Source organism: Camelus dromedarius, chromosome 11 (genome assembly GCF_036321535.1).
Source record: "Camelus dromedarius isolate mCamDro1 chromosome 11, mCamDro1.pat, whole genome shotgun sequence".
Classification (NCBI taxonomy): Eukaryota; Metazoa; Chordata; class Mammalia; order Artiodactyla; family Camelidae; genus Camelus; species Camelus dromedarius.
This window is the reverse complement of record NC_087446.1, coordinates 58,228,498-58,240,739: the sequence shown is the minus strand read 5'-3', so window position 1 is coordinate 58,240,739 and position 12,242 is coordinate 58,228,498. Positions and strand designations below refer to the sequence as shown.

Sequence of the window (12,242 nt, the reverse complement as noted above, 5' to 3'; positions counted from 1 at the left end):
ACAGTTTACAGTTGTTGAAGAAGCCACTAGGCAGTTAGATCTCAGTAAAGCTGAGGGGGAGGGGGAGAAAGCATTAGGCACCAAGTTTCATGACATAGTCCAGGTTGAAAATTCCTTCTTAAGTATGAAATCATACTTGGGGGAATCTGGAAAAGGGTAAGAGACATCGGCCCATCAGCGTGACCCAAGAGGAATAAAACTATCCAAGGATCTTAAACTAGTTATTTCCCAAACTGTTTTGCTTGTCTCTGCCCTTTGGTGAGCTCTTGTTTGTTCTTTCTTTGTGCGTTAAGTTCGCTGTAAATATAAAGTGGAGGGGAAGTCTTGAGCTTATCGCACTTCTTCTCAGTATGGCTTTCTTCACATTCTTCAAAGCAGTGTTCCAGTGGCCCCTTTAAAATCAAGCTTGCAATCTTCTTATAGCTGAAATCTAGGGGAAAAAAATCCTGATCGAATTTTCATGCCAATCAGAACTTGTTCACATAGGAAAGGGGATAAAGTTGAAAGGTGTAGACCTAAGGACTTCTGTTTTTTATTTAACTGCTAAGTCTGTTTGGGGGTGGGGGGTGCGGAATAACATCTTGGGCATTAGGACCCAGTGGAAGTGCCTCACTCAGACTCAGAGTTAACTTCTATCAGTGACGTAAACAAGCAGCCCTAGCTCATTCTCTACCCCCCTTCTCTCTCCCTCTTGCTCCTTTTCTCCCCCTTTCTCCTCCCCTCCCTTCTCTCTCTCTCCCCTCCCTCCCTCTCCCTCTCTTTCCCCTCCTTTCCTTCTCCCTCTTCTCTCTCTCTCAGCTTCCTAACGTTAAAGAGAAAATGCTGCTATCGGTGACTTCCAGGCCTGGGATTTCGACTTTTGGCTATAACAAGAACAACAAGAAGGTAGGGAAAAGTGCTTTTTTGGAATTCAGCTACTTCCTTTTCTGGGGATCGGGAGTGCCCTTGGCTTTAACATTCTCCTTAAGAGGGGAACGGGACTCCTCTCCTCTCAGTGCCTCTCTTTTCCACTACTTTTTTTGGCATCTTCTCTCACCTGGTTCTGAAGTTCCAGGAATTTACAGTCCCTTATGTGAGGCCTGAGAAGGCAGGGGAATTAAAAACAAATTAAGTTTTGCAAGTTTGTATCTTTGTGAAATGAAGTTAGTTTGAGTCCCTGCTGATGTACCCAATCTTCACAGGGATAATATGTCACCTCAGACCCTGGCCCCCAGCCCACACCCTCCAAGGTTATTTTGTCTTTTTGGATTAACTGTTTGCATTCTCCCGCAGACCACCTTCCTTCCCCCAGTTTTATCAGGTAGCTGAATAGTCAGTGAACTCACAACAGCTTCAAGGACTGGGTCTAGGACTAGGTCTCCTCTTCTAGATTAGAGACCCTACCCACCCCGCCTGTAGGGAAGGGGTTTTAGGAGGTGTATCTTGGGAATTAAGGCAGAAAGTTCTGTGATTCTTTGGGTTCTGCTGCGGAGCTGGTTGCTTCCTGCTCTGCAGATAGCGAGGCTCAGCAGGGATCCTTGGAGTCTTCATGGTTTACCCACAGCTGCCAGAGAATTGTGCTATGCTTGGGCATGGGGGCAGTCTGGGGAGAGGTGAATAATCATGCCCACATTTACCAGGAAATATCCTGGGCAGTTTCTTGGCATTTCAGGGCACACAGTGGTGATTACGAGGAACTTTTTGCTGTAGCAGAAAGACCCTTTACACTCTCTTTTGATGCTGTAGCGTTTCTGAAGAAAAAAGGTGCCATAGACATTTAAGGATCTTTTGCTCATTTGATGGATTGTTGGGGGAGTGGGAAAGGATTCCCGCTGCTTTCTCATACACCTAAGGAGACTATTACAGGTAAATCTAAACAAAATATCTGATCAAGGCAGTGGGTTAATGTTTAGACCCAGAACACCTAATGTTAGTTTATGGGTGTTAGTTATTATATGGTTCACTGTATTACATCCTTAAAAAATATGCGTCCATATTTGTTGGTTATCAATGATATATATTTTTAATGTATATATTTACTTACATACATATGCACATAAATATATGATTTTGAGTGAGGGCTGTTTCATCTCTTTATTCTTTACAAATCTTATATAGTACTGTATGAAAGTTTCCTTCCTAATTTTTTCCTCCAAGTCTCTTAGGTTATCCATTAAATTTCAGTAAAATGAATTTCAGAAATTGTTTTTTTCCCTATTAGCGGCTTCATATAATTGACCCTATCTAAAATATCTCCTTTTCTTAGCTCTCCACTCCCTTTTCCCCTTGTGGTGTAGGAAACATTTCACAAGCTTCTAAATCTAGGATTGTATAGGGGACAAGAGGTATGCCTGCGCGTTCGGATGCAATTCTTCTATCTCTTTCTGATAACTTGTAAGGTTTGAGAAGCAGTTCAGGAAACATGGGGTAGGGGTAGACACATACTTACTAATGTATCTGTCAGGTATTCTTTGGGTTCTTACAGGTCAGTGTTATGATGACATCACTTTGTGACTATATGACTCCTTGTGTGTATACATGGGTTTGTGAATATTGGGTATATTTAAACTAAATCACTACTTCATTGTTCTTTGTCTTTTTGTTGACATATAGGGCTTAATGTGTTCATTCCTCTTTTGGGAAGAATGTTTTAGATGAATCTGCTTGTGTAATTTGTGCATTTTTATACCCAAGGTTAAATATTAAAAATAACTTTCGTTAGTTTTTAGTAATAAATGTAAGAAATGCCTATTTTTAAAATTAAGCATAAAGAGGTATATAAAATAAAAAATCAGGTCTTCCCTTCATGTCCAGAAGTTCCTTACCCAAATTCTACCCCTTAAGAGAAATAACTAGTAGCAGTTTGCTGTATGTATTCTATCAGACTTTTTTCTATGACAGAGGAAGATTTTATTTTTGACATTGGCTTATTTGCCACTTCTGTTAAGAACTCTATTTCTCAAGTAGGACAAGTCTATGTAATAAAGTTTTTGGACCTGTCCAGAATGCTTAAAAAACTAAGATAAAGAACAATAAAATTCTGAACTTTTGGAAGAGTACAAATTATAAATATCTGCTTATACCATCCATCATTATGTTATAGCCAAATCTAGAAATAATAGATTTGTAGAGATCTGCTTTCTTCAAGGAGCATTTTTACATCGTAATATTCTGTAATCATTAATTCTGGTTGGTGAAATAAAAATAATTTCCAGTGAGCTCAGTTTGAAAAGCTATTTGTATGCCACTGTTGTGACTTTATTCATTTTATTTGTCTTTAAAGAGTTGGATTTTTAAAATTTTGAGACATATTTGTATACTTTATCAGGGAAGTTGCTTCCTGAGAAGCTCATGACAATCATAGTTTTCTTATTCTTTTTTGACTGTTGTAAATATAGGAATATAAGCAACAAATGGATAATGCCTAATAAAGGCATGTTCTTTCTCAGGATGTAGTGTTGAATATCCATTCCTTTCGTTGGAATTAAAATAGTCACAGTAGGGGGAAAAATGTCGATTTCAAAGAAAGATTCTGCAAAATAATGTGTTACATTTTATTAAAAAACTATTTTAATGGCCTTCAATTATTCTTGGTTCTTAAAAAAAAAAAAAAAGACTGAAGCTAAAAAGATCAGAGTTCTAGGGTCTCAACACTGTTTCTTCAACTTTTGAAACAGTTGCCTCAGTGGAGAGATTTGAGTATAGGTGAGATTGAAAGAGGAAGTGTTTGGGACTAAAGGAATTTCAGACTTGTAAAGAGCCTAACCACGCCTTCCCTGACATCATCTTCCTGGCATGTGTTATTATAATTTAACTCCTCAGAGCATCAACAACCATTCCCTTTGGTAAAAAAGAAAAGGAACTATGTTTAATTTGGGGTAATTTGCCTTCCCCAGTCCATTTTGCATAAATTTCTATTTCTTCTCAGTCTTAACGTATTGAAGACACATGGGGTGGGCAGTGCAGGGTCAATGAGTAGAACTGACTGGTGGGCATTGCCAGATCTTCGCTCTTTAAGAAGCTTGAGTTACCTGAAAATTTCAGAAGTATTTGCTCAGGGGAGAAGAGAGTGGGATGCGGTACTACAATTGTTTATACTTCTAACAGGGAGAGACAGTTTTTGTGTGTTTACTGCATTTTCATCCAGTTTCTATCAAATCAAATGTAGTGGGACTTTTAAAGTCTAAAGTCTTTTGACTGGGGGCAGCTGATAGTTCTATTATCAGTAATGAAGTTAACTCAGTTGGCTAAAGTTTAGTGGTAATGTCTTTCCATTGATCCCGCCTTTCTTTTTTTAGTTCTACGATACGACCTTATGCCCTCATTACTACTGTTAAAAACATCCCGTGTGATCTCTTTGCCTCCTATTTCTCCACCCCCTACCCCTTGCTCTGAAGTAGTTTTATACCTGCTACCAGGATAATCTTCCAACATTCCAGCAATCTAGTTAGTACTGAGCATTTCTTGTATAAAAACTTGCAATGGCTATGTATTACCTGCTAAACAAAGTCCAAATCTTTAGCCCAAAACCCATTATTTATCCAGCCTTTCCTTATCTTCCTTGCCTCCCCTCCCCATGAGTTCATTGCCTTCCTCCTGCTCTAGCCAGTTGTGTTACCTGCAGTTCTCTGGATATACCCTTTGGTTGTCAGTTTGCATGTGTCATATAAGAAACTATGCTATAAAACAGAAAAATACAGAAAAGAAACAGGGCAAGGAGAAATATAGATTAGAATAAGAAGTCAATTAGAATTAAAATGCAGGTGTGCAAACAAACCAGAGTTTTATTCTGGACGATGAAGAATTTTGAATCGTAATTGATTCTGTCAGTGTAGAGGTGGTTGGTGACTTTGATGAGCAATTTTAGAGTGGGGAAGAAAAGCAAGGCTGGAGTGGGTTAATGAGTGAAAGAAGGTAAGGAATTTTAGATGGTGTGTCTAGAGTAATCTTTTAAGAACTTTGATTAAGTTGAAGAGCAGAATCCAATTTAAAAAATGGCCAGAAGAGCTGAATGTTTCTCCAAGGACTATCTACAAATAGCCATGAAAAGATGTCCAGCATCATTGACCACCAAGGAACTCAAAACCACAGTGAGATACCACTCCACACCCACAATATGGCTGTAATCAAAACCAGATAATAATGTGGGGTAATTAGGCCCTGTATACACTGCTAGTGGGGATGTAAAATGGCACATCTGCTTTGGAAAATAGTTTGGCAGTTCCTCATAAGGTTTAAACACACTTCTAGGTATATACCCAAGAGATAGTAAAACATACATTCACACAAAAATCTGTACATCAGTGTTCATAGCAGCATTATTCATAATAGCCAAAAAGTGGAAACAATCCAAATATCCATCGACTGGTGAATGGATAAGTAAAATATTATATATCCCCATACAATGGAATTTTGGAATTTTATTCAGCAAAAAAAGTAATAGAGTACTGATACATTCTATAAAATAGATGAACCTTGGAAACATGCTAGTGGAAGAAGCTGCTCACTAAAGACCACGTACATTTGACCCTTGAACACGCAGAGCTTAGGGGCACCAGCCCTCTGCAGTTGAAAATTCACGTATAAGCTACAGTCAGTCCTCTGAGTGTGTGGTTCCTCTGTATCCATAGTTCTGCATCCTCAGACTCAACCAACAGCAGATTGCACTGTGCTACAGCACTTGTACATATTTAAATAGGTAATTTATATACATATATTTATTGTAGTATTTACCATTGAAAAAAATTCCACGTATAAGGGATCCTATGCAGTTCAAACCCATGTTGTTCAAAGGTCAACGTATTTGCTGCTTCCATTTATATGAAATGTCCAGAATAGACAGAAAGACAGGACAGAAAGCAGATTAGTAGTGCTGAGGGCTGGAGTGGATGGGGACAGTGGGGGAAAATGAGGAGTGACTGGCAGTGGGTATTGGGTTTCTTTTTGGGGTAATAAAAATGTCCTAAAATTTATTGTGATGATGGTTACGCAACTCTGTAATCTAAATACCATTGAATTTACATTTTAAATGGGTTAATTATGTGGTATATAAATTGTATCTCAATAAAGTGATTTAAAACAGATAGCAGAGAAATGAAATAAAGGCTGGTAGAGGATGGTGATAGTGTGAGGGAATTTTCTTAATAAATGGGAGATACGGGAGCCAAAATGCAATGAGTCATGATGAGTTACTTGATACTTATTTTCCAAATATTTATGTTCATATTCACACCCCTCCCATTCTCTAATCCTTTTGCTGTTGTGTCTCATATAGTATTTAGCCAGTGATCCTTTTTTGTTGTTACCGCTTCCTTTTGTAATGGCCTTTCTGTTCATTTGTTCACTCTACCCACATTCATTAAATAGTTCCAGCATGCCAGGATCTGGGGCTAAGGCATGACTGTCACCCTTCCAAGAGCTCACAGTCAAAACTTGCAGAAGTTCAGCTGAAATGCTACCTCTTGTATAAATCTTCTAATCTTTCCACCTCCCTGCCCCAAAGGGGACATTTTTTTTTAGCCTCCTAATATTTTGTACTTCTTATGTGATATTTATATAATTTTGCATTGTGTTAGAATCATTTAGGTGACTATCTTATCTTCATTGCTGGAGTGTAAACCTGTAAAGGTAAAGAGTGTTATTCAGTGTATTATTCTCCAAAACACCTGATAAAGCACCTTAAGCCTATCCAGTAGACATTTAAAATACATATCCTAATAAATGTAATTAAGCTAATGTTAGGGATTCAGTTACAATTAAGCAAAGGAAGGCAGCATTGTGTTCTATACAGATTGTCAAATTTGGAGTTAGATCTGAATTTAAATATGATTTTTGTCACTTATTAACTGTGTGACTTTGATTTCTTCATCTTAAGTATTGATACACTTTATTGGGTTAGTTTTAAGGATTGGCAGTATTTATTAACATTTAAAATCACATATCAGTGTATAAATAGATTATTTCTTTTATTAAAAAAACTTTTATATAAACATTTTTAATTGAGTTATAGTTATTTTACAATGTTGTGTCAAATTCCAGTGTAGAGCACAATTTTTCAGTTATACATGAATGTACATACATTCATTGTCACATTCTCCTTCGCTGTGAGCCACCACAAGATACTGTATATATTTCCCTGTGCTACACAGTACAATCTTGTTTATCTATTCTACATTTTGAAATCCCAGTCCCTTCCCACCCCCCGTCCCCTTGGCAACCACAAGTTTGTATTCTGTGTCTATGAGTCTGTTTCTGTTTTGTATTTATGTTTTTAAAAAAAAAAAAAAACTTTTTCTTGATGCCATTTCTTCCTCCAGCTGCTGCGCCATTTCTCTTCTTCCCTTTATATAAAATATCTTGAAACAGTTATTTATTCAACAGTCTTATATACTAGCTGTCTCCAATTTATTTCCTTCTACTGCTTTTTCTTTTGTTTTCTTTAATATATGATTTGATAATATGAAAGATTACATGTAACTATAAAGCATAATAATAAGAACACCTGTAAACCCATCTTTCAACTTAAGAGCTAGAATCATTGCATATAAATGGCATATACTTAGGAGTTTCTCCCCATCCCATCCCCTACCTCCCTTCTAGGGGTAACCACTCTTCTAAATTTTATATTTATCATTCTATTGCTTTTTTAAAACATAATTTAAAATCATGTTTAATTTTCTTATTTACATTGTTCTCAGTGCTTTATATATACATGTATGTGTGTGTGTGCGCATATATATGTAAAACTATATAATGTCATTTAATCCTTACAATTTCATTGTTACTCTCCCTTTTTCACAGATGAGAAAAAGTGAAGTACAGAGAGTTTAATAATTGCATTGCTAGTTAATGGACTGGCTGGGATTTGAACCCAGATAGTTTCACTCCTAGTCTGTGTTCTCAACCACTACCATATTACCTTATTGCAATGCAGTCTTCTGATTGCTTTTTCCATTCAGTATTACATTTTCATGTTTAATTCATGTTGTATATAGCCATGGTTTGTTCATCTTTCCATGCTATATTTCCTATTATGAATATACCATAGTTTATTCATTCTCCTGCCAATGAGCTTTTGAATTATTTCCAGGTTGGTTTGTTTTTGCTATTCCTAACATTGCTGCTCTGAACATAATCGTATATGTGGTACGTTTGTGTAAGAATTTCTCTTGAGTTTATACCTAGGAGTGGGATTGCTGAGTACAAGGTATGTGAATGTTCACCTTTAAGAGGTAATGCTCTCCAAGTATACCAAATTTGTTCTCATCAACAATGTAAAATTTACTGTAGATTCACATACTTTCTACCTGTTGATAATGCCATACCTCTCTCACTCTCTCTTAAACCCAATCTGATTAGGCTTTTACTCCCACCACTCTGCCAAAACTGCCCTTGTGAAGGTCTGCGATGACTTTCATGTTCTTGAGTGCTCAGTTCTTAGCTCTCATCTTACTTAACCTATTGTCAACACTTGACACAATTTATCACACAGTTCCTTGAAACACTTTCTTCATTTGGTTTATAAACTACTGCGCCCTGCTGTTCCTCTGGGATCTATGGCCTCTCTTCTTTAGGGTCCTTCTAGTTTTTCTCATCTCTAAACCTTGGAGTTCTCCAGGATTCAGTCCTTGAGTTTCTTTACTATCTACACTTCTCCCTTCATAATTTGATCCTAATAGCTTTAAATATCACCCACATGATGGCAAATCTCAAATTATATTTCCAGCCTGGACTGCCCTCCTGCATTCCAGATTCATATATCTAACATCACATCTCCATTTAGATGTTTATTAGACATTTCAAATTTAACATGTTTAAAACAGCTCCTGCCCTGCCAAAACTATCCTTCTCACTGTCTTCTCCATCTCGGTAAATGGTAATTTCATTTTTTCAGATGCTCAGGCCCAAAATCTTGACTTATCCTTGACTCTTCTCTTTCTCTTACAGCCCCATATCTAATAGCATAATACTAGTACTTAACTTTATTGGACCATTAGTAATTAATACCTGCTACATAGTAAATCATCATTAAGGTTAGCAATTATAACTAAAATTACCAATGGAAGATATGATTCCATTTTTAAAATTCCTATATGCATACAAACAAGCTTATAGTTTCTCTCATCTTAAACAAAGAAAACCCTGCTTGATCCCATGCTTTCTGCCGGTTACTGACCTATTTCTCTGATCCTTTTTATAATCCACCTTCTTGAAAAAGTAGTTCCTATAGAATTTCTACTTCCTTACATCCTACTTTCTTTTTCTTAGTATTTGTTTTTTATTTTTAATTGTAAAATATACATAACATAAAATTTACCATCTTATCCATTTTTTTTTTTACGTTTTTGTTGTTGTTGTTGTTAGTGGGGAAGTAATTAGATTTATTTATTTATTTATTTATTTATTTATTTATTTATTTATTTCTTCATTTTTAACAGAAGTACTGGGGATTGAACTCAGGACATCTGCTTGCTAAGCACACGCTCTACCACTGAGCTACACTCTCCCCCCATCTTATCCATTTTTAAGTATAAGGTTTAATAGTGTTGAGTACCTTTACATTATTGTGCCACCAATGTTCAGTACTCTTTTCATCTTGAAAAACTCAAAGTCTACGCCCATTAAACACCACCTCATTATCTCCTCCCCCCTGCTTCTGGTAACCACTGTTCTACTTTCTGTTTTTATGAATTCTCCAAGTACCTCACATAAGTGTAATCATACAGTATTTGTCTTTTTGTAATTGACTTATTTCACTTAGCATAATGTCCTCAAGTTTCATCCATGTTGTAACATATGTCAGAATTTCCTTGCTTTTTAAGGCTGAATAATACTACATTGAATGTATATGCCACATTTTGTTTATCCATTCATCTGTGAGAGACACTTAAGTTGCTTCCATTTTTTGGTTGTTGTGAATAACGTTGGTATGAACATGGGTGCATAAATATCTCTTCAGACTCTGCTTTCAGTTCTTTTGGGTATATTCCCAGAAATGAAATTGCTGGATCATATGGTAATTCTATTTTTGATTTTTTGAGGAATTACCATATTGTTTTTCATAGTGGCTATACCATTTTACATTATCACCAACAGTGCAGAAGCTCTGATTTCTCCACATCCTTGCCAACACTTATTTTCTGTGTTTTTGATTACAGCCATCCTAATGGCTGTGAGCCAGTATCTCATTGTGGTTTTGGTTTGCATTTGTCTAATGATTAGTGATTCTAAGCATCTTTTCATGTACTTATTGGCCATTTGTATATCTTCTTTGGCAAAATATCCAAGACCTTTGCCCGTTTTTTTTTAATGGGATTTTTGTTGTTGTTTTTGAGTTGTAGGAGTTCTTTATATGTTTTGGATATTAACTCCTTATCAGATATATGATTGGCAAATATTTTCGTACATTCTGTAACCTGCCTTTTTACTCTGTTGATTGTGTCCTTTGAAGTACAGAGTTTAAAATTTTGATATAGTCCAATTTATCTGTTTTTTATTGCCCATGCTTTTGGTATCATATCCAAGAAATTGCCAAATCCAATCTCATGGTACTTTTTCCTTATGTTCTCTCCCAAGAGTTTTATAGTTTTAGCTCTTTTGTTGATCCATTTGGAGTTAATTATTGTATACTGTGTAAGGTAAGGGTCCAGTTTCATTCTTTTGCAGGTGCATATCCAGTTTTTCCAATACCATTTGCGGGAAAGACTATTCTTTCGCCGTTGAATGGTCTTGGCACCTTCGTTGAAAATCATTTGACCGTAAATGCAAGGGTTTATTTCTGGGCTCTCTATTCTGTTCCATTGGTCAATATACCTGTCTTTTTGCCAGTACCACACTGTTTTGATACTATAGCTTTGTAATTATTTTTGAAATGAGGACGTGTGACTTCATCTTTGTTCTTTTTCAGGATTGTTCCGGCTATTCAGGGTAACTTGAGATTCCAAATGAATTTTAGGAAGAACCATTTTACTTCTGTAAAAACAACAACAACATTGTTTTCCATTTACTTGTGTCTCCTTCAATTTCTTTCAGTAGTATTTTGTGGTTTTCAGTGTACAGGTCTTTCACCTCCTTGTTTAATTTATTCCTAAGTATTCTATTGCTTTTGTTGCTATTGTAAAGGGATTTATTTTCTTTATTTTTCTTTCAGATAGTGTATAGAAGTAAAACTGATTCCATTGCTAATGTGTAGAAAAGCAGCTGATTTTTGTATGTTTGATTTTGTATTCTGAAACTTTATAGAATTTGTTTATTAGGTCTCACTGTTTTGGTGGAGTCTTTAGAATTTTCTATATACAAAATCATGTTGTCAGTAAACAGACGATTTTACATCTTCCTTTTTGATTCGGATGCCTGTATTTCCTTTTCTTGCCTAATTGCTCTGGCTAGGACTTCTAGTACTGTGTTGAATAGGAGTAGTCAGAGTGGGCACCCTTTTCTCGTTCTTGATCTTAGAGGAAAAGCTTTCAGCCTTTCACTGTTGATGACATAAGCTGTGTGCTTGTTATATATGGCTTTTATTATGTTGAGGTATGTTCCTTCTATGCTCTGACTGTGTGAGTGTTCTGCCCACCTCTCCATCCTTCGTTACACTCCAGCTTCACTGGCCTTTTGTTTTTTTTCAGATTCAGTTGAAAGTCCCACTTATGTCTTTTGCCCATTTCCCTCTTTCTGGCATGATCTTTTATTTCATTCTCTGAATGGCTAGTTTCTTCTCATCCTTGAAGTCTCACTTAAATGTCACCCTTCTGACTATAGTAATTAAAGTAGGTCACAACCTCTGTTCTTTTTTCTCTAGCCCATTTATGACACTGGGTAATTATACAGTTACATTGTGATTATTTGATTAATGGCTCTATCTCCACTAAATGCTGAATTCCATTAGGACCAAGACCATCTCAAGTCTTTGTCTCTAGACCATCCTTAGCTCAGCGTTTTGTCCTTGGTACCTGACATCATACCTGGTACTCTAACTTGGGCATTTGGTATTCACTGGGTGAATGCATGTGAGCTCATTTTATATTTCAGGCACTATAGGAGCTTTATGTGTGTTTATTTTAATCCTCATTAATTCCATTACATAGGTGCTGTTACTGTCCCCATTTTGCAGGTAAGAATAAGCAACATACCCAAAGTCATACAGCTAGTGCATAGCAACACTAGAATTAATCCTAAGTCTCTGGTTTTTGAGCCACTTTCTCATAGTTAATGGGCTCTATGGTCAAGAAATATACTTTTGAAAAAAACATTTAGTAAACATTGAT

General features: G+C 36.4%; 1 protein-coding gene across 7 annotated transcripts in view; it reads left to right on the top strand.

The window, feature by feature from the left end:
• Positions 1 to 12,242, top strand: part of RBMS2 (RNA binding motif single stranded interacting protein 2) — a 60,205-nt gene that overhangs the window by 14,013 nt on the left and 33,950 nt on the right. For 6 of the 7 annotated variants that reach the window (XR_004140428.2, XM_064491090.1, XM_031463674.2 and 3 more), the window contains one exon: positions 799 to 885. Coding sequence is in view for 4 of the 7 variants with exons in the window: in XM_064491090.1 (XP_064347160.1) it covers positions 820 to 885 (66 nt within the window). In the remaining 3 variants the exon portion in view is untranslated. Of the gene's footprint in view, positions 1 to 603; positions 886 to 12,242 lie in introns of those variants that run through there. The other variant, XM_010976843.3, reaches the window with a different exon arrangement.